This window comes from Rhyacophila brunnea, unplaced genomic scaffold, assembly GCF_057557595.1.
Source record: "Rhyacophila brunnea isolate RB1 unplaced genomic scaffold, BYU_Rbru_1.0 scaffold_12, whole genome shotgun sequence".
NCBI classification, from domain to species: domain Eukaryota; kingdom Metazoa; phylum Arthropoda; class Insecta; order Trichoptera; family Rhyacophilidae; genus Rhyacophila; species Rhyacophila brunnea.
In genome coordinates, this window is record NW_028232774.1 from 3575960 (window position 1) to 3600086 (window position 24127).

A 24127-nucleotide genomic window follows, 5' to 3' on the forward strand; every position below is an offset into this window, starting at 1 on the left:
GCTGGGTATTTCAAAATCCAATTATTGTTTTTTAGGATTTTCCAAGTTACTTAAACCACTACCATATTTTAATATCATCTTTTATTGCCATAAGGCAATAATACAAAATATAGTTTTTGATTTTTCTTTTTGCCTTTTCTTCTTGCCACGTGAGTGAAAGCTTCATTCAAGAGTCGTTATACTGTGACTGTGTTAATGATAATAATTTTAACTACTTATTATAAAAAATAATTGATCTCAAAGCCTGTATCATATTTTACCTCATTGTATAGATTTTCTCTAAGACCAGCAGGCTTATAGCAACGAAAAACCCAGCACCGAGCCACACCAGGGCCGGACGAATTTCGTTGAGGCCCACGCTGATGAACCCCCCACCACCTCCGCTGCACTCGGGTTTCTTCGTGTATAGTCGCTGTATTTGTCGGGATTGAAGACCAGCCTCGAGAATGCGCCGTGTACTAAAACATAATAATTGTACATAAATACATTTTTATTATTTATTGAATCATTTACTAAATTTTAGAATGTAACAATTATTTAATGGGCTCACATACATGAGAGAAAGCTTAGAAATATTTTTTGTTGGATCCTAAGAATAGGTACCTCTCCAGCGTATCAGGAAATTTGTACGTAAACAGTTCACCGCAGGACACTTATTCGTGCGCCACAGTACGTGAAACGTGAGTTGTTGAGCATTTCACCGTGGAGTATATTTCTACGTATGCTACAACATGTGGCGAATTTTATGAGATGTCTTTACTAGGTTAGGTTAGGTTACATGTAACCCATCCACAGTGTGGATGTTGTATTAACAGATTTCTCATTCAATTGAAAAATCATTGAAACAAAAGCTGTGATTATTTTTCGCCAGACTCGCCTTTTCGCCAGATTTGAACCCAAGATCCACGACATAACAGGCCGTCACGTTACCCGCTCGGCCATCAAAAATAACATTAAAAATATGCTTAGGTATCATGAGACCAGGCAAAACGCTCAAAAGGTAAACACTTCGAAGTTACAAATGTAGATCAATTTCATTATTATTGTAGATATTATTTTGTCTCCATCTTGCACATATTCTTATTTTAATGTGCTTACGACACATATTAAAGAAATATTATTACCACGTTTCTCTTAGCTCGTATTCTTGTTTGTCCGGTGGTTGTTTATCCAGTACAAATCTTGCAATCGATTTTTAACTAACTTCCCGACTAGCTAGACATTTGAAACTTTTAGAATATATCAAAACACGATGCCAATGCATTATTTTAATACTTTTAGCCATCTTTAAGTAGAATTGAATTCATTTTCAGTTAATTATATTTTGTATGAAAAGTTATTTCGGAAGAAATCCGTAATCCTATTCACTATTATTGGTTGCTAAGGGGGTGGTCCTAGCAACAAAATTATTGATATATACGCGCGTTACTATGGAAATCAAAATGACATTTCAGTATTCTATATTTGTTTGTATGTTGCAAAATAGCAAAAAAATGATTTGTTGACAATTGCCTTATTTGTCCTAAATTATTAATACATAGAATTGTCAAGTTTATATGATTCAACAGAAAATTTAGAAACGTGAAATATAAAAAGTTCTTTTTATCTTGTAATTATTTCAATTCCTATTTATAAAAGTACTTTGAGATGCATTTGTGGTTATATAATATCGTGAGAGCAATTGTATTGATAGAAAAAAAAATAGTGAGAGAGTGTAAAGAATCAGATGGAATAGAAAATTAACAGATAGGTAATACCTTGTAGTTCCCCGCAAATTAGCAAAAAAATGATTTTTTGACAATTGCCTTATTTGTCCTAAATTATTAATACATAGCATTGTCAAGTTTATATTATGATCCAACAGAAAATTTAAAAACGTGGCATTTAAAAAGTGCTTTTTATTTTATAATTATTTTTGTATTTATGAAATAAATCTTACCCTATTTTAAACAGTTCCTTAAGCGAAGTATTCTTTTGGACTGTGAACCAAGGATATGGTTCAAGAAGGTACGGTATTTCGACCAAGCCACACTTTTCTTCTTCCAGAAATGTGTCACTGACTACTTGGTAGCAAACACCTGTCTCCACGTGAAATGCAAAGAGACCCTGAGGAGAAAACAAACAATCAGAAAGGGCTATGCTATAATTGTTTGACAATAAACAGTGGCTAAAGATATTCAATTTGTCTTTAGCAAATTTACATAGCTACCTACCTTGTTAATATTAATTTGGGAGTAGATATAATAATAAAATAAAAATATATGTCCACAACTATTGGCTTCGGAGATATACCTACATTATTATGTTGTTTTAAGCAGGGCTTCGAAGCGGAACTGAATTGAAAACCGAAAACAGAAAAAGCGGAACCGAACCGAAAAAAATCGTTTTTTTTTCGGTTCGGTACATGTTCAAACACGCGCGTTAATATGATCTTACTCCTCACTTCAGTTGTTGTTCAGTTGTCGCAACGCATCTCGAAATAATACTCATATTATATCATAGCGAGGGCATCCGTTGTTTGTTCTCCCAAGGTGCAGAACTAACCTGCCATTGGTGATGCCAATTGGGAGGGCAATGACCATGTTTAATGAAATCGCTTCGGATAATGATATATTATTTTACTTACGTGAGGGTGAATTTAGGTGGACGTTGTTTTATAAGTTTTTAAAATATGGTCTATCGATAGTTCACTCTGTGTGCTTCCATCGCTTTACTTTATTTCTTATTTTATTACTTATTGTATTATTAAGTCACATTTCTCTGCATTTTTATTTAAAAAATTGTTAAAACTTATTTTATGTCATGTCGTGAACGCTTTGAATTGGTAATTTGTTATGTTTATTATAATGTAAAATAAATAAATTTGATTTGATTTAAATTTGATTTGATATTATATAATATCTAATATATAAAAATTAATATTTGTGTATTTGTGTGTTTGTGTGTTTGTTTGTTCGTATTGAATGCGCAGCCATACCGTTCATCCGATTGCGATAAAACTTTGTAAACTTATTGCTTGCACTTGCGCGAAGAGTATAGGCTATACTAATATATAAAAATGAATGTCTGTGTGTCTGTATGTCTGTCTGTCTGTGTGTCTGTCCCGTATGCGTTCCTATACCATTCATCCGATTGCGATGAAATTTTGGTAAGTGGTTGTATGCACACCCATAAAGGTTTCTGAATTAGAAAAATCATCATCTTCTTCTTCTTCTATTCTATATTTTTCTATTCGAATGGTTCCTATACCATTCATCCGATTGTAATGAAATTTTGGTAAGTGGTTGTATGCACACCCATGAAGGTTTTTGAATTAGAAAAGTCATAATTTTCTTCTTCTTCTTCATTCTATCTTCATTTATTCGTATGGTTCCTATACCATTCATCCGATTGCGATGAAACCTTTGTCAGTTGTTGTGTTAACACCCGCAAAGGTTTCTGAAATAGTACAACCATCTTCTTCTTCTTCTCTTTCTTCTTCTTCTTCATTCTATCTTCTTTTATTCGTATGGTCCCTATACCATTCATCCGATTGCAATGAAACCTTTGTCAGTTTTTGTGGTAACACCCGCAATGGTTTTTGAATTAGTACAACCATCTTCTTCTTCTTCTATTCTATATTTTTCTATTCGTATGCGTTCCTATTCCATTCATCCGATTGCAATAAAATTTTCGTCCGTAATTGTGCCAACACCCGCGAAGGTTTCTGAATCAGTACAACCATCTCCTTCTTCTTCTTCTTCATTCTATCTTCTTTTATTCGTATGGTCCCTACACCATTCATCCGATTGCGATGAAACCTTCGTCAGTTGTTGTGGTGACACCCGCAATGGTTTTGAATTAGTACAACTATCTTCTTCTTCTTCTTCTTCTTCTATTCTATATTCTTCTATTCGTATGCGTTTCTATTCCATTCATCCGATTGCAATAAAAATTTTGTCAGTAATTGTGCCAACACCCGCGAAGGTTTCTGAACTAGTACAACCATCTTCTTCTTCTATTCTATCTTCTTCTATTCGTATGCGTTCCTATACCATTCATCCGATTGCAATGAAACTTTGGTGAGTTGTCGTGCGCACGCCCGCGAAGGTTTTTGAATTAGTACAACCATCTTCTTCTTCTTCTATTCGTATGCGTTCCTATACCATTAATCCGATTGCAATGAAACTTTGGTGAGTTGTCATGCGCATGCCCACAAAGATTTCTGAATTAGAAAATCATCTTCTTCTACTATTCGTATGCGTTCCTATACCATTCATCCGATTGCGATGAAACTTTTGTCAGTTGTTGTGCGCACACCTGCGAAGGTGAAGGAAAATTATATAAAATACAAAGTTTGTTGTTTGTTTGTTCCATCTAATTTTTTTTTTTTTTTTACTACATATTAATAACATTAATAACGTTTTCATATTTTGGATTCGATTTTACTTTAGTGTTCTTATGTTTGACCTTTACTCTTATTAGAATTATTTTCATATTGCCATATTGTATTACACAGATATTTTAATATTAAAAAAATATTTACCTTTTATTATTTTTCAAATATCTAAGATAAATATAACCACGAAGCGACCCTGTGCGAAGCCGGGTACTTCAGCTAGTATTATTATAAAAAAATATGGCTGTGGCCGTGCGGTGCAGCATAACCATTATTGGTTTCGGAGCGTGGCGCCGGGCTATTATACAAGTTAGTATCATACATAAGCAAGAATATGTCATTGTACGGTGCTATTTGACAGGTCGTGAAAATTGGTAAACGTCAAAATGCTCGGCGCTATGTAGTTCGTATATTTTTATGGAACGTTTGCCACTATCGTTCTACTGCGCATACGCATACGTCATGCAACTCGCGTGAAAATTCAAAAGCCGCAGATTTTTTTGTTTCATGCATGCAACTTGCAACATGCACGTTAATTCATGTTTACATTTGCATTTTATCGTTATGGTCGCGATAATACGTACTACCGCCAGTAAATCCATCTACGTGTAAAATTTCTGAAGATTTATATTTTGTTTAATTGATCTAAAAATTGTGAAAGAAAAATAAACATTTTTTTTAATACAATATAAATAATTGCTGTAAAATGATAAGTACCTTATAATATTATTATGACGATTTTATCATTGAATAATTCCCTCGAATCACTAAAAACAGTTTTTTTATTTATTTGAAGACCAGCTCCTGAATTATCATATAACATACATAATACGTCATAACGTCGATGCTTTGGTTTCAGTATCAGACGACCACGTTTCGTGTTTGATTGGTCGATGTTTGTAGTATGTAACAAAATAAGATAGTACTATCAATTTTCATAAAAAATGAATGTTTCTAGATTTATTTTTGCAACAAAATATACATTGAAAAAATTATTGGAATTGACTGATTGAAATAATCTACATTAGTGTTGAAATGTTTGTGGCTTTTGACAGATGCAGGCTATTTAGCATGTGAAACTTTTCACAAATTGATATGAGTTGTTGTAGGCGTTTTTCACTTTCACTTTCATTTATTTCTGCTTCCTTTATGTAATGAAAGGTTTCTTCAGCATTCTTGAGTAATAATTATTTTTACCTTTCGCATTTCTTCTACACCCTCTTCAAGCTCCATGAAACGTGGTTTAGTTCCTTTGGGGGCGACTTTTTGCTGCCATATTGCTTGACGGACCGGTTCTGTCATTGCCTGCGATAAATATAATTATTAGTAAAATTAGATAATTCCTCGAATTCAGCTTCACTAAGGTGTCTAGCAAAATTTTTGTCCCGCCATCTGAACGACGCCATCGAGACGACGATTAATTGGAAAACGGATATCTGGGCACTGCTACACATTAATGAAATGCGTGAAGAAATACACGTACAAATCTTATATTATATTGCTGTAAAAATGAATGTTTGCCTGATTGAAATATACAATGCGCAATTGAATTATTAAAAAAGGCGTACATACAAAGCCGCTGAATTGATGAGATAATCAAATTTGGAAAAAAAAACTTGACAATGAAAGATTATAGGTTGTGAAGAGTGAAGACCACAAGAATATGGCGATCGGTGGATTGAAAGTGGCTTGGAAAATATTGAATTATGAATTAGACAATAAGACAGTTATACAATACCGGGAAGAAGTATCTATTGTACAAGTTGTCGTGGACTCCCATTTTGAACCTGGAGTGGAGGAGATCAGCGAGGGTTTTAATGCTGTCAGACTGTGATTGCAGCAGCGCAACGATGTTGGCTGAATATGCATTGTAGAGGAACATCAGGACGAGGAACATGATCATCGTTGAAATACGACCTGGAATTTAAATAATATAATAATATCTTCATCTTTTTACATATTATTATGTTTTAAATGTCATGCCGTCCAACTTGTATTACCAATAATTAATTATAGGCTAGGTTAGGTTAGGTTAGGTTAGGTTAGTTTCACATTTTGGGAGAAGAATCAATCGATACTTCTAATATATCAGATGTCTAGTCATCTAAAGTAGTGTTTCTAAACATTTTTCAGCCTATGGCTCTTTTTTGGGTCTAATGTTTTTTTGTGCCCTACTCTCACCCACAATAGCTCGGAAAAGACAATTAAAAAATAAACATTACACGTAATATTAATATTAATACTTTCGACCGAAGGTACTTGATGGAATTTGAATTTAAATTCTAATGGATTCAAGCTCTGTACTATTCCATTTAAGTTGTTTTTTGCGACCCGGGTTTCGCCTTTCGGCATCTTCAGGCGTCGTGTACACTCACCACTAATTAGGTTTTTTACTTCAGCTATTCATAATTTGTTTATTGTATTTTTTGTTGTAATTTCTGACTAAATAGGTAGGTAATGGAGTTTTTACCTACTTTATTTATCGATTTACTATATAAGGTAGAGTTAAGGGTGTTCGTTGTCAGTGTGTATTTGCCTTTGGTGAGTGTACACGACGCCTGAAGATGCCGAAAGGCGAAACCTGGGTCGCAAAAAACGACTTAAATGGAATATTACAGAGCTTGAATCCATTAGAATTACACGTAATGTTTATTTTTTAAATAAACAATGGATTTCTAATAAATTAAAGTATTAAAATTAATATTTCTTATAAAAATGACGTTTCTTTATTAAGTTTATCGTGACAGATGCATACTAAGAAGTTCTTTAGTATCCGATTGTAATGCCATCAGCGACAAACAAAGATCGCTTCTATTTACATCAATTATATAGTAACCTACATCTTGAGTTTTAATAGTTTTTAGTTAAGACGGTACTTCAGTGAAACGGCAAATAATTTTCAACCATAGGTGCGACGAAATTTCTGGCATTCGGAGAGTGAAAATTGAGCTGTGAATACGTCATTTTGTTTTGTGATGCGACGTGGGAATGAATTCTTAAATCGTGTAAAGATGACTATAAAACGTTACCCATTTACTTGGAAAAGAAAACATGTCAATGAATATATTAATATTAGTAGTAATAGAACAATAAACATAACATTAAATGGACGCATGTTGACTTTTTATGACAAATTATGTTTTGTTCTGCACGCGTCATTTGCACAATCTTTGCGTCGCGGAGTCACGATTGTTTTAGACCGTGCCCCAGCTGAAGGGCAATTCACGAACAAAGCAATTAAAAAACACCGCTTAACTGAAGCATGTAAAATTTTTAGTTTTATAGGAGATATTGAGTGGGTAGAGCTTCGAACGACATCAATACGTGCGAGTGAGAAAGCATTCAGCATGCTTATACCTCATGTCCATGCGTTAGAGTAAGATAGAAAGTAAACATGCCAAAACGGATCGTTTGTGAATGTCATAGAAATTAAATAACATTTTTATCCATTTTGGTAATGACTTCATATTTAATCAGTACTTACTGTTAACGTTGCATGATTAAATCATTCATTGTTGAAGTACGTAGCCAATTAATCTTTAAACAGGCTAGTTACGTCTACAATATAACAATATTACAACACGGAATTTCCGTTGTATTTTGCAAACAAACATGTGTGTTTCTGTATTACAAAATCACAATAAATATTTAAGTGAGAATTTAAACTTAAAATAATACTTTCAGCGGTAATAGAAAAAATAGAATAACAGCCTGCTCACTACGTACAAATTTTTGACGTTTAAGGCGAATTCTTTGCCTCAATTTACGATCAAACGTGACTTCAACGCCATCTAAAGGCATCTACAGGCATCTACCATGAATTTCTAAAAATGTGTTACTAAAAACTTTCGTCGATCGCAACCAGATGGCAATAAAATATAAAATAAAACTGTACCCGACACCACCGGTTGACATTTAATATACTTCGTTGTAGTAGGTTTGCGCTTAGGATCACATGACCTCCGGTTGAGAAATACAGTTAAATGACACACATATAAACTTAGTACCAAACATATTACACTCTGTAAACAGCAAATCAATGAAAAAAAAAAATGAGTTCAACTAACCAGGCAACGATTTAGGTTCTTCTGTACTTCCCTGCTGAGAAATGGCGCCAACCGCCAACATGGTGACGTCAGATATATTTCCCGTTAAATGGGTTGTATCGCAGTCATATTTCCCACATACTTCACAAGGAAATTTTGGCTAGAATACAAAACCAGAAATAATAATATGAAACTAATACAGTTCTCAGATTTTAGTGTGAATGTTTTTGAAATAATATTCTATGATTATTGAGACAGGTGTCTCAGCATATAAGAGTGATTTCTGAATCTGTGCTTAAGGGGACTCAATCCGCAAACACATTTGTGCATTTTATGATAATTGTTATAATAGTTGCAATATAATCCCTTTGTTGTTTGATTGAGTGCATTAAATTTATCGTCGATATACGAGTATATGGTTGAACAAGCAACTTAATTAAATTCAGAAATGTTTAAACGTGCATACATTTGGCGCTTTGTTAAACCCTGAAGGCCAATTCTTGAATGAAGTAGTATTACCGGTTGCACAACCTAAACGCAAACCTGCTACAACGAAGTATATAAAAAGTCGACCGGTGGTGTCGACTACAGTATGCAATTTAACTATACAAGCTTTGCCGATAGAGGCGCTAGTAACTCTCCATTTGACTTTGACATATTATTAAACGTCAAAAATTTGTACGTAGTGAGCAGGCTGTTATTCTATTTTTTCTATCTTTTACACAACTATTACCGCTGAAAGTATAAGTTTGTGTTTAAATTCTCACTTAAATATTTATTGTGATTTTGTAATACAGAAACACACATGTTTGTTTGCAAAATACAACGGAAATTCCATGTTGTAATATTGTTATATTGGAGATGTAACTGATTAATTGGCTACGTACTTCAACAATTCACAAACGGTTTGTTTTGGCATGTTTACTTTCTATCTTACTCTAACGCATGGATATAAGGTATAAGCATGCTGAATGCTTTCTCACTCGCACGAATGCAAGTCGTTCGAAGCTTTATACACACAATATCTCCTGTAAAACTAAAAATTTTACGTGCTTCATTAATGCTTCATTAAAGCGGTGTTTTTTACTGCTTCATTCAAGAATTGGCGTGCTGCAGCCTAGCGGGATAACGATGCAGAACTATACGCATGTTTGGTTGTCACAATACACTGAATTTTTGTGTTTGACATTATTTTAAGACGTGCCCAAATTAATTAATACAACATATTTTCACATATTTTTAATTATATTTATTAATGTTTTTAATTTATATTAAAAGCTCCATTACTAAATACAAGGATTTAAAAAAAATAAAATAACATTTATTTGTCATATAAATATGTTGTACTTTCTGCCTAAGTTTCATTGAAAAAAATGGCCGCCATTCCACTTTAGGCTATAAATAACCTCCTGATGAAAATAAGGTTGGAAACCCTTGGGCCCTAAATAATAATAATATGCTATTAATCCATTTTAGTTTGACTGCACTGCAAGTCGACGTAATTATTTTTCATATTCCATATTACAAGGAATGCCGAAAAACGATTCACGTGATGATTTTTTACTTATATATTATACAATATATTACTGCCTACGGGAAGGATCACCCAGACAGAAAAACCACACACCAACCCGTCTGGACAGCGTGGTGTGTTATGTCCAAAACCTTCATATGAAAACAAAAACTTCTAGAACCCGGCCCTCATTCTCCGGAGGCCAACCTGATACTGATCACGGCAGCGATCAGCGAAGGAAGGCAGAGGGTGCTAAAAATCCCCGGAGACCCGGAAAAGGCTGCCAACAGATGACCATTGCTACATATAACGCAAGAACATTGTCCAGCGATGCCAAACTTGTAGAGTTTCAAGAAGAGCTCCGGAATATCCACTGGGATGTTGTCGGACTCAGCGAAGTAAGGCGTAAAGGTGAGAGTATTATTACTTTACAAAGCGGACATGTGCTGTACTCCAAAGGAACCGATGAAGGACGCACGAGCGGTGTTGGATTTGTTGTCAACAAAGCCTGGAGGGACCGCATAGTCGAGTTCAACTGCATTTCTGACAGGGTCGCAAGCGTGATACTTAAAATCAATGCTAGGTACCGCATTCAGATTTTGCAAGTATATGCTCCGACACAGAGCTATCCTGATGAAAAAGTGGAAGAGTTTTACGAGGAAATAACATCCTTGAAAAATAAAAGTAAATGCCACTTCAACATCATAATGGGAGATTTCAATGCACGTATTGGATCATACCAAAGAGATGACGTAGCGGTCGGACATTTCGGACATGGCTCAAGGGATGGTAGAGGGGACATGCTTGTAGAGTTTGCTGAAACCAACAATCTTCACATCATGAATTCCTTTTTTCAACATAAACCTACACGTAAATGGACGTGGAGAAGCCCGACAGGAAGGACCAGCGAAATCGATTACATCCTCACTGACAGAAAATATACATTTTTAAACTGTAAGGTGATCAATCAGTTTAACACCGGCAGTGATCACCGGATGGTGAGATGTAAGATAAGATTGAACGTCAAATCAGAAAGATCCAAACTGCAGAAGAAGTCAAATGCTCGCGTATACCTGCAGAACAATACTGAATTCCAAAATGAACTCAAAAATGCACTATCGGCTTTCTTAGATGAGAACGAAACCGTTTCCCTATCCAACGCGGAGGATATAACGAATATTATTCTACAATGTGCAGAAAAAACAGGCGTAAAAAGCTCAGAAGTTACACCTTCCACCAAGCTTTCGAAGGCAACATTGAATCTTATGGAGCAGAGAAGGAAAACCAAGAGCGATAGACAGGCGCAAAACGATATGGAGTTTTCATCACTTTGCAAAACCCTCCGAAGGAAGATTAGAGAAGACCTTCGTAAATTCAATGTAAACCTCATACAAGCAATTGTGAAAGCAGGCAGAAGTTTAAACAAAAACAAGCAATGCTTGTCGATAGGAAAACGTCAAATCACAGCACTAAAAGCAAAAGATGGTTCTATCGTCAGAAATTGGGAACACTTGTTAAGCCGAGTTGAAGAGTTCTACAGCGATCTCTACAGTGATGACACTGACAATACGACTATAGACTTAGATCTTCAGAGAAATGGAAATTCGGAAGACCATACTCCCGAAATTACATCCTGGGAAGTAACCCATGCTTTAAATTACATGAAAAGTGGGAAAGCCCCCGGGGAAGACGGTTTAACGATAGATATCCTCAAAAAAGCAGGAAAGGATGCAAATGAAGTACTTGCACAATTGTTCACAGCCTGCATATGCAAAGAGGATGTCCCAGAGGTATGGAAAAATGCCAGCATTGTCATTCTTCACAAAAAAGGTGACAGAGAAGACCTAGCAAATTATCGTCCAATAAGTCTACTCCCTATTCTCTACAAGACGTTCACAAAAATTCTCTCAAACCGTCTGCAAAATGTACTAGACGAGAACCAACCGAGAGAACAAGCCGGATTTAGAGGAGGATACAGCACTATGGACCATATCCAAGTCGTCAGAGAAATCATAGAGCGGTACCAGGAATACAAACTGCCACTATGCATGGGTTTTATAGACTATGAGAAGGCGTTTGATTCGATAAAGAAATGTTCAATACTCGACGCACTCAGAAAACAAGGAATCCCTGGACGCTATATAAATATTTTCAATAATATATACAGTAGCGCAACAGCATCTGTAAATCTCCATAAACCATCGCGCAGATTTCCTATCAGCAAAGGAGTCCGACAAGGTGATACAATCTCACCTAAACTATTTACAGCTACCCTTGAAGACTTATTCAGGCAACTTGACTGGAATGACAAAGGGATCCCCATAAATGGAGAATACCTGAGTCATCTGCGCTTTGCCGATGACATAGTAATTTTCTCGCAAGACTCAGAAGACCTCCAAAGCAGAATGCAGGAACTCGCTGAAGTAAGCAACAAAGTAGGTTTGAAAATAAATGTAACAAAGACGAAAGTCATGTTCAACTGCTTTGCAGGCCAAAAAGAGATCCTCATCAATGGCACTCAGCTCGAACAGGTGAAAAGCTACATCTATCTGGGACAACAAGTATCTATAGATGGATGTATATTTGATGAAATTGTTCGCAGAGTAAAGCTAGGCTGGAGTGCTTTTGGCCGCCTGAATAATGTCTTCAAAAGTGACCTTCCACTGTGCCTAAAGCGCAAAGTGTTCAACCAGTGTGTGCTTCCCGTGATGACATATGCGTGTGAAACATGGACCCTAAGTAAAAGAGAGATCCAGAAACTTAGAGTAGCACAACGTGGTATGGAGAGGTGCATGCTGGGCATAACGCGAAAGGACAAAAAGAGGAATGAGTGGATAAGGAAGCAGACAAGGGTTTGCGATGTAATAGAGTTTATTAAAAGCCTTAAATGGAGATGGGCTGGACACATAGCTCGAAGAAGAGACAATCGTTGGACAAATCTAGTCATCCAGTGGTATCCAAGAAGTACAAAACGTCCACAAGGTAGACCTAGAGGCCGCTGGATCGATGAAATGATAAAGTTCTGCGGAAGTACGTGGCAACGCAATGCACAGGACCGAGAGAAGTGGAAGCAACTTGAAGAGGCCTTCATCCAGCAGTGGATAGATTCAGGCTGATGATGATGATGATGATGATATTACTATAATATCTTCCAGAGTCAATTCATCTTATTTGCGCTTTCCCGAAAGTGTTATTTTTGGACTTAAGATACATTGGCTCTCATGTACAGATTACTTATTCAATCGCAAAAATACATTGAGCGAAGCATCAGTCCCGGAAAACTATATGTATTGTCATCTCTCAAGCCTTTGAATAATCATATATCATATATTAAAATCTAGTTTTCATTCTTACCCTTGGCACATTATTCGGCTTTCTCTCTTCCCATAGGGCGATTATATAAGTCGCGACGATTATTAACATCACGAGGGCCGAGGAAGCCATCCATACAGTCCACCTGAAGGGTAGCAGGAAGAGGTTCCTGACGTACGATAAAGGTGGCTGGCGGAAGATGAATTTTGCGATGGTCGGAGTGGTCATCACAATGTAGTCTACCACTGGTACACGCTCTATCGTGAAGAAGAGAGTGGAACCTGTAAACACAACGTTGTTTGCATCTATACTGTATTCCTATATCTATATTGTATCCGGCGTCCTAGGTCCTAGGTCTGAGACTGTGCATGGTACGTTGTTATGTGCTCTCAATTCTTTTCTATGTTATGGAAGTATGGACGCTAAACCAAGAGATGTCACGGAGACTTGAAGCTTTCGAGATGTGGCTGTATAGACGCATCCTCAAAATTCCTTGGACTGACCGGGTGACAAATGTTGAAGTTCTTAATCGAACGGGGAAGGACCAAGAAGTTCTACGTAGTATCAAAACCAGGAAACTACAATACTTCGGCCACATTATGAGAGGACAAAAAATACAGCATTCCCCAACTTGTCATTCAAGGAAAGATCAATGGGAAACGTAGCAGAGGACGGTGCCGCATTTCGTGGCTTAAGAACATCCGTGATTGGTACGAGTGCAGCTCCACTGAACTGTTCCGGGTAGCAGACGACAAAGGTCAGACCGCCTTGATGGTGGCCGACCTCCGCTAGGGGATGGCACAATAAGAAGAAGATACTGTATTCGAATGTACATTTATTTGGATGCAATTTATCGTTATCAAAATAGTTATAAAAACTGCAAATGTTATTTGACAATCAGAAATATGGCCGTTAGGATTGTGTGAATTGCTATAAGAGGATGTTTTATTTTATACTTTATAGTTATTGTAGATGATTTTTTTTTGTATTGTGACATCTGTTTCATATTAAATGATGGCTACAATGAGGGATTAGATAATTAGATATGGTTCTATGTAATGCATTGTAATAGAATATATTATCGGTGTGTGTTTAAGGGTCTAGGACGATTTGACGCAGGGAAAACTGGGCGCTACGCAATCGAATGATATTTGAAAAATAAATAGACGTTCGTAAATATTATAGACTAGCTGAGCCAGCTGGCTCTTGCCAGTCTATCTCGCTAGGTCTTGCAGACAGCTTGGCGTCCGAATGAGATGGTATTGAATTTTAATAAAATTATATGCAGAGACGGTGCCGTTTGACATTTCGCTGATTTGTCACTGTTAAAATTTGCAAGTCATTACTGTCGATATCAATTTGGCGTCATATGCAAAGTCTATTCTGGATTTTGGCCTTCAAGATGTCATCTGACACCATCTCAGGCTGCTAGACCTAGCAGAATAGGAGAGCGGGGCTCGCCGCTCAGAGCTTAGTCTGGTACTTCCGCTTAGTCAGAATTTTCATGTTGCAAACGTTGTCAGGACAGCGGCTCTGAGCTAGTAACGACGCGCGGCGCAATTCGCGACAGTGATGTCGAGAGCAACTAAAAGGTGATAGACATTCTTTCAAGGAAAAAAGACAGAAGAATCAATTTTATAATATACTTATAATATTTAATTTTAATAATTTTGATGTTAATTAATAGTAAAATATAATCCAAATAATCATATATTTTTACTTTTAATCAACCGCAGCACCCCCAGATATAATATCCACGAGCCGCCACTGATAGTGACACATATTAATTCTTGTATTTATGGTACCTGACCACATGAATGCAACAATATGTGTAATATGTATTCTTAATACAACGAAAACAAATAAGTATAAATAAAAAAGTGTGCACAATTTTGTCGTATCGCTCAAAGTATACCAAAATTGTTATGGTTTGGTTAGGCAGAGTTAATTGATTTTTAAAAAACTAACCAACACCACAGGGAACTCAGAAATAATGGGAACTGAAATACCCAACCGGTAAGGTTACGCAAGCAACCGATCTCGAGTAAGGTAAACTTAAGCCGCGTGTTCAGAAAACGTCACTCTAAGCTTGTGCGTCGGCCTGACAACTGCTCTCAGAGCTCTCGGTTTTATGTTCATTTAAAATTAAAAATGGCAATATGTTCAGTAAAAAGTTGTAGTAGCGATACAAATATGAAAAATAAAACAAATAGCGCAACTACATTTCACAAGGAAGCATATTTTTATTTTTATTTTGAATATATATGTCAATATCTTAACATGCATTAAAATTTATTTTACGCATGGTATTTGACGTTACGCACAAGCAAGATTACATATATTTGGAAAGTGGGACGCACACCATTGTATGCATATAATACGTGTGTTTTGTTTGGATAACAGGGCCGCATTTCAGACAGGGAATATTAGATACTTACTTTATATTTATTATAATCAATTATAACTGTTTTCGTTTATCATAATGATTTATACAGTTGCATATGCAATAAACATAGGTAAATGTGCATTTATTTACTGTCAATATTCATTTTAATCATAAAATGAAGAGATAAACACACTAATTACATAGTACAAAGTTTAACGATTTCAAATATTTTGTGAATAATTAATGATATTATACTATTGACTTTTGGCATAACAGATGTCCACGGGACCAAGTACGGCGTACGACTTGGACTTGGAACTCATCATCAGGGATGGAAGGCCAGTGCTTTACGCACTGCACCACGAGAGCCGCCGATTATGAATTTAAAAAAACAAACACATGGCTAGCTATATTATTCCAAATTTTAATACTGCGTCGACATACCTTATCTCCATCGGCAATTTGACATAGCCATGATCATTTTATCATTCCAAATAGGTACCTTGTTTTGGATACCCATCTCGATTGAATAAATCGTGTATAATATTTTCTTGTTTATGTCCGTACCGTCGTTTTTCATATTTGTATACGAAAAATGAATAGCGTGTAAATAGATCTAGAGCTTCCAACCCTGTTTTCACTGAAACCTGCTAACCGGGTAACCGCGGATATGTAAACTAACCGAAAACCGGGTAAAATTATTAGTAGGTATATGAACAACTAAAGAGACAAACAGCGAAAATAGCGTGTGAAAGCTTTTTCATAAACGTCGCGTCGTAACAAATAATCAACGACTCAGTCTTACGCTCAAGTAATAAAATCGCCTGCCTAAATTACTTTATTACGTACTTACCCTTTAAATAGCTTACTTTTATTGTTATTGATATAGTGTGAGTCAAATTCCATAGAATAAATAATAGCGCGGCGGTCTTTAAGGATTACGCGTGGCTTAGATATCCACGGCAAATCTATAGAGCTGTTGGATATCGACAACTGCATTGGGTTTTTTGCTTAATCCCCTAAATTGAGTAAGTACACGTCTTGTCTTGCCCGTAAATAATTTTGTTTGTATAAAAATATATTGTAAATAATGTAAATAAGCAAACTAACCGCTAACCGGATAGTAAGTAATTTTCCTCTGATTAATAATAATTGGAAGCCCTACATGGGTCCCATCATTTTTGTTTATTAGATTGATTTTTTCAACCCACACCATTAATAAAATGTGTAATTGATGGATGACAGTAAGTTAGGTATAAGACAAAATGTATACTTTCTGTTAATATATTATTATAAATGCGATTAATGTTATACCTATTTAGAATTACCTGTTGTATGTAAATATTGCTGTACTTATCTTGTTATTACTTAATCTTATATATTATGTGACGTATAAGTTGAATGGGATTTTTATAATTATATTTAATATTTTTCATAATTGTTTTGTACAATGTGTTATTTATGTTCATTCATTTCATATAAATATACTTTCTAAAAAACCAAATTAATATCCTTTTTTCAATTTCTAGAAAGTATATTATTCCTAACTAATTGTGTGTGAAATTAATAAGTATGTATGTTAATTTAAAAAACGCGTTAAAAAACTAATATTAGTAATATGTAAGTATTTAAAATATGTTTCATATTAAGTCTTTCTAATGAATAGTAGTCATCAATAATGCGGCTCTGTGCGTGCAGCAAAGGTCATTTTTTGTGCGTCCACACATTTACTCACACTACTAAAATCCTGCTTCACTTTCAAACGTTTGGAGAATAGGAGATCGGAGTTATATTTATTTTCTTTTCTGTGCAACACCATTTGTCAATTGTAGTCTTAGTTCAATAAAAACAAATACGTATGACCAACAAAGTTTAACGGACACTATTTATTGCGAATCTTAACGGCCTACCTCCACCCTTCGCTACTGGTGTATAGTAATAGTTTATTTTATTTAGTAGTCAGTCGATATTCTTACCACCAATATCCGATTGTCCTCTTATCATTGCACCGATCATCCCGCTCCATGTTCCGTTTTCCAATTTATATCCCCAGGAGCCTTCCCAGATGAATTCTTTCGTCCCATTCAAGACTTCAATTAGCTGGTTCACCAGAATGAAGTTCGCCTTTGTCACCGTATCGACTTTTTTATTTCTACAAAGCAACAATATAATATACTGGAATGAATAATTAGTATTTGTAGCTATTATGACCTAAGCCTAAATAGTAATGCATTGGAAAGGTATGTGAAAAGCGTATCCGGAAATTTCTACGTAAACAGTTCACCGCAGGACACTTATTTGTGAGCTGCAGTACGTGAAACATGAGTTCGTGTAACATTTTATCAAATGACGAGTTCTTCGTTAAACATTTCACCGTTGAGTATATTTTTACGTATGCTACAACATGTAGATATGTCTTTACTAGGTTAGGTTTAGTTAGGGTTAATCTAATTGGAACAGGATTATTTGCAAACTATCGCCGCATTTTGTAAGATACGTACAAATGTATTCCACGGTGAAACGTTCAAACGAAGAACTCGTCATTTGATAAAATGTTATACGAACTCATGTTTCACGTACTGCGGCACACGAATAAGTGTCCCACGATGAAAGATGTTCGTTGTATTTTCTCCGTATCTCGTAGCCAACGTGATAACAAGTAAATTATATATTCGTTGTTAATTTTCCACAAACACGTATCTCATTTTTTGGCAATTTTGAGTTACTTACTCAAAAAATGCAGAATAATAATATGTACATATTCCAAAAACACGTACCTTAAAATAATATACTTAATAACATATTAATAGATTTAAGCAATTACAAAAAACTCGTATAACAATAAAAGACTTTTATAAATATTATAAATTCATATCTTGAGATACGTGTTTGTAAGTACATACACAGAAAACTGATCTCAGACCAATGATTGTACTGAAGTTTTTTCTCGTAAGTCAAAATACGTATTTACTGTAGTAATACGGTGGAATGATTCCCCGTATAGTTGCGATACATTATCGTACCTTCGACGACATGACTGTTCTGTCAAAGCTGTATTGCGATCGATTGAAGAAAAAGTACGTTTTTTCATAAACATATTATTATGACGTGTAACTATAATAAATAGATATTCGCACCGTGAGTGTAAAACCAATGCATCTGCAAATTTTTCAATTTTGAGATTAAATATAAAACAACTGCAAAAGTCGTAAACTTGATAATGTAAAAGTGAAGTAACTGAAAGAACATACAAGATACTGTAGATATAAACCAAATATTATGGTTTCTCTATGGAAGTCTATTTCTCCTAACAAAACGAATTCAAACCCTAATATATCCAAAATATGTCTTTTGCAGATGCCTTGATTTTACACTCACGATGCGAATCATAGAAGAAAATTTATTTCAAATTAAAAACTGAGAGTATAAAGTTGTTTTTTGCCTCTCCTGTAAAGTTGGGTTTTTTGAGATACGTGATTGTAGAAAATTACCGTTATATTGTTGACGTTATAAATATATTATATTATTATGTATTTCATCGTGAACTGTCGTCTCGGAAACAGATGACCGTATAGCATTGAGATTTAAAAAAATACGCGTTATTCTTAGAGAATTTCACGACCACCTACTTACTAACCTACTTTTGAATCATTCAAGATTCTACATACACATATTATACGATATGATTGTATTTACAATTTATTTAATAATCTATTTTCTTCTGTATTTATTTTAAATTTAGGTAGGTTTAATAACGTTTTTTGTAAAGTGTTTTTTCCTCAGACACGAATTTGATCTCGATGATGAGCGGCCATCTATTTATGTTACAACATCTCACGGTAAACTGTGATACGGTTAACTGCATATATAGAAATTTGAGGATACGGCTCAAGTATGGCTACAGATAAGGATGTTCTGTCTTTACTGCACTGTAGGGATGAATAGTAAATGAAATAATGTTGTGTTTGTGTAAGTAAAACTTACCCATAATTTCTTAGATTCTGTACGGTATCATTAGCAGTTATGACGACACTTGCTGTAATAACAGTCCCTTCAACATTAATCCTCCTGATCGCAGTCACTTCAGTCAAGTTGTTGTGTGTGATGCCGGAGTCCAAATCCCACCATCCAAAATCCTCTTCAACCATGACAGCTTTAGGACGCCTTTTATAAACTACCAAGAAAATGTTAACAACTTCGGGGTCACCGTTTTGGAAGGAAGTGGATGATGGTGTAATGAGGTGATGAGTGATGTGTTACTTGGAGAATAATGATGATGTGTGCGAAGAACTGAATTATAATTAAATTAAAGCGATATAATGCAATAATAATAACTAGATGTTTATCTCGATGCGCGGTAATACAGAGTGACATACAATGCAAATGAAAAGCGGAGTGAGTTATTTGTTCAATCATGATAGCCTATTTATTGAACTCTTCACGATTGAATAATGCTTACACTGAATATCCCATGTCTTCGGTGATATTACTGAGGTAAATTTCTAGGTTTAGGTCTAGGAGGTAGGTCTTATTTGCAATTGTTAATTAGATTCATGTGAAATGCACGTGATATACAATCTTATTTTCCCCTGTCGGCATTTCTCGCTGACTAATTATTAACCGATACGCTGACGGCCTGTGAAAAAATGGATATAAAAATAAACCATTTCTTTTGTTCAACGAATAATTCACAAGGTTTTGAGAATGTAACATTCCATATATTGAACACACATAACTTGAAAATACCTACGACTAATACCTACCTACCTACCTAAAAAAATACGATGCTCGACGGGATTTGAAGGCGTATAACCACTGGTATCGCGCCACTGTTCATTAACCAATAATGCTACGAGCCTTTATATAAATATATAATGGTCTTCTAAAAAATATATTATTATATTTGTCTGTCTGTAACGCATAGTAGCACACATACACTTTCTCTCTGTCTGCCAAACGTACGCAGCTGACAATAAGTTAGTCGCTTAGTCACGTTTATGCATTTCGATCACACGATGTTGTTATTCTAACCTCTGAAAACAATACAAATGAAACTCACGCAAAATACACCGGCTTTCTCGAAATATATACATACCAAACTATATTTGTATTTAAATATTCAACTATGAATATTGTTACTCTATATTTGTATGCCTATGATAAAAAAAAATATTATTGTTAGCTATTAGCTGAATAGTATTATTCACAGGTGGCATTGGTACATTGTCTAGTAATTTGAATAGTAACTTACTTTGTTTTAGCTTAAATCGACCACCATCAACGAGCTTCGCGTAAACCACTTCACTATCACTCAGCATTGAGCAACTATTGAGTAAAAACTTTTCAGCGCTCTCTGAAAAGTCTGAATTTTTTTGTGGCACCTGTTCTTTATAATCTGCACCGAAGATGAGTGGTTTTTCATCCGTGTCAAATGTAATGACGTTTGCCATATTTGTAATGAATCCAAATGCGAGTTTAATGGTTTCATTTAGCAGGGGTGGTGGTGGTGGCTGTTGAGTTGTTTCATGAAGTTCTAGTATAGGAGACGTATTCATAATATTTGAATCCTGAAGTTCTGGTATTGGATTTATATTTGTAATAGTTAAATCCTGAAGTTCTAGTGTAGGAGATGTATTTGTAATAGTTAAATTATGAAGTTCTAATGTAGGAGATATATTAGTAATAGTTGATTCCTGAAGTTCTAGTATAGGAGATGTATTATTCGTAATAGTTGAATCCTGAAGGCCTATTTTAGAGGATGTATTTGTAATAGATAAATCTTGAAGTCTTGTTATAGTAGATGTATTCGCATTAGTTGATTTCTGAAGATCTAGTGTAGGAGATGTGTTCGCAATAGTTGATTCCTGAAGTCCTGTTATAAAAGATTTATTCGCATTAGTTGATTGCTGAAGATCAAGTGTAATAGTTGAATCCTTTGCTTCAAGTGAAGGGGGTGCCGATGTTATCATTGAATCTTGAGATGATGACAGATGCAATGCACTGGTAGTAACAGAAATATGAGAATCAAATGACGTAGTCATTTTCTTTCTTACAGAATCTTCAACTTCTAATGGAGATTGTGAATTCATTATTGAGTTGTGAAGCTCTGGTGTAAACGATGTATTAATTGTTGATTTTTTGAGTTCTAGCGGAGACTGTGTTGTAATATTTGCATCATAACGGTTTATAGGGGGTAGTGTCATGACGTTTATGGTCGAGTTTTTAGAATCTAATAGAGTTGAGGTATTCATTGCTGGATCCTGAGTAGTTGCAGTGTGAAGAATCAGCCATCGATACGGCGTAGCAAAAAGTTTCATAAACTCTGCCTGAAAGTGTAAAAAAGTATATACTTCAGTGACTTAATTAGAAAATTTATATATTATAGGTATATTATTCATGTATTTGCATTTATATTAATAACAACACTTCATTTTATGCATCCTCCAATGCGTCAAAACTACCCGAGAAAACAAGTTATAAGTAGGTAATACCAACTGAATTAATTTATAACATTATTATAAACACACATTTTATACAGCTTCAAGTATCTAACTATGATTATATTAACGTAGACGGTGAAGCTAGTTACATTTAATTAACCTATTTTTAAACAGATAACTTCTTGGAATATTGTAGTTAATTATCGTTCTTGTCTTCAGTAATTAATTTTAGTATAATCAGCGGTCGAAATAGAAAAGTTTACGAACAGGAGCGCTCGACAATTTTCTGAAGATATTTACATAGTTATCAAATTTTATGTGTACTTCATAAAAATAAATGTGTTACATTTTCTATTATATGGCCTATCTAGCTCAGACGGTCAAATATTTTTTCCACGAGACGGAGCGATAATTTTATCGATGTCACGAACCGGAACGGCGCTCCGGTCCATTTCGAGCCCTGAGTATAATTATTAGTATGAATAGCTAAAATATTGTATATTATTTGTGTCAGTTGAGGATGTTCCATTAAAACCCTGTCCTGATCATTATTAAATTATAAAGGATAAGTACAATTTATACAAACGATCAAGTGTAGCCATATTTAGGGGATGAAAGTGGCGATGTCGTCAAGTAGAATTGCGCAAAAATTTGTACAATATTGAGTTTAGACTGTCCAAAGTGCATTTAATTTGGTAGAATTTTTGCAGATGTGTTCAATATGGTTTGTCACTTTATGAACACGAATAAAATTATTGTCGTGTCCCTCTATGGATTGCAAGGGGGGACATGCTCGTCGAAGGTCAAAATTGAGTTTTTATTGTATATTCAAACCATGATCCTGGACACTCCTTAAACGTTGTAGATGATCTATTTATATAATTTTGAAGCCTTATTATCCTTTATAGTTATTTTAAACATTTGATGACTGCATGAAGTATTTTTGTTACATAAAATAGTATTCTTTTAAACCTCTCGCTCTAATGTTTTAGAATATAGTCATATTTCGGTACATAACTGTGCAGTGGTGTTAAGATTTTTTACATTTATTAATTTTTAAACGCATTTATAAAACTATTAGCATAATTTATTACGAGATAATTTTTGTAAAATATTCACGATAAAAAATTATATTGATAATCTCTGTGATCCCAAATTTGACAAGAATTAGGCATTTTATTATTCAAAAAATCGGCAAGATTAACACATTTGAAGATAATTCTAAAGATATTTATTATAAGCTATGTTTTTGATCATTCATGTGTGATAAACATCTTATGAATAATGATTGCTTTATAATAATTATTGACCTAAGAATAAGGTAGTGTTTTTTTGAAATACGCCATTTCTTTTGTCATTCCCTAGTGGTTAAGCTACATCATACGGCCGTAGCAATAAATTGACAAACTATAATTGAAGTAGGGAGTAAAATGATATTGACGCGCGTGTTTGAACATGTACCGTTTAAAAAAAAATTAAAAAAAAATCGGTTAGGTACATGTTCAAACACGCGCGTTAACATAATTTTACTCCCTACTTTAATTATAGTTTGTCATTTTATGGCTACGGCCGTATGTTGTAGCTTAACCACTAGGGAATGACAAAAGAAATGGCGTATTTCAAAAAAACACTACCTTATTCTTAGGTCAATAATTATTATAAAGCAATCATTATTCATAAGATTTTTATCACACTTGAATGGTCAAAGACATAGCTTATAATAAGTATCTTTAGATTCATCTTCAAATGTGTTAATCTTGCCGATTTTTTGAATAATAAAATGCCTAATTCTTGTCAAATTTGGGATCACAGAGATTATCAAAATAATTTTTTATCGTGAATATTTTACAAAAATTATCTCGTAATAAATTATACTAATGGTTTTATAAATGCGTTTAAAAATTAATAAATGTAAAAAATCTTAACACCACTGCACAGTTCTGTACCGAAATATGACTATATTCTAAAACATTAGAGCGAGAGGTTTAAAAGAATACTATTTTATGTAACAAAAATACTTCATGCAGTCATCAAATGTTTAAAATAACTATA

The 24127-nt window shown here is 34.7% G+C and overlaps 1 protein-coding gene across 1 annotated transcript; it reads right to left on the bottom strand.

Annotated features, from left to right (window-relative positions):
* Window positions 1-256: 256 nt before the first annotated feature.
* Window positions 257-21085, bottom strand: LOC147077668 (ionotropic receptor 84a-like). Its single transcript, XM_085940066.1, has 9 exons — window positions 20887-21085; window positions 19620-19809; window positions 17612-17787; window positions 13292-13530; window positions 8446-8584; window positions 6117-6295; window positions 5576-5683; window positions 1940-2106; window positions 257-458 (listed from the first exon to the last, which is right to left on the bottom strand). Exons 1-9 carry the CDS (start codon window positions 21083-21085, stop codon window positions 257-259), a joined length of 1599 nt encoding a protein of 532 aa, XP_085796192.1.
* Window positions 21086-24127: the final 3042 nt, after the last annotated feature.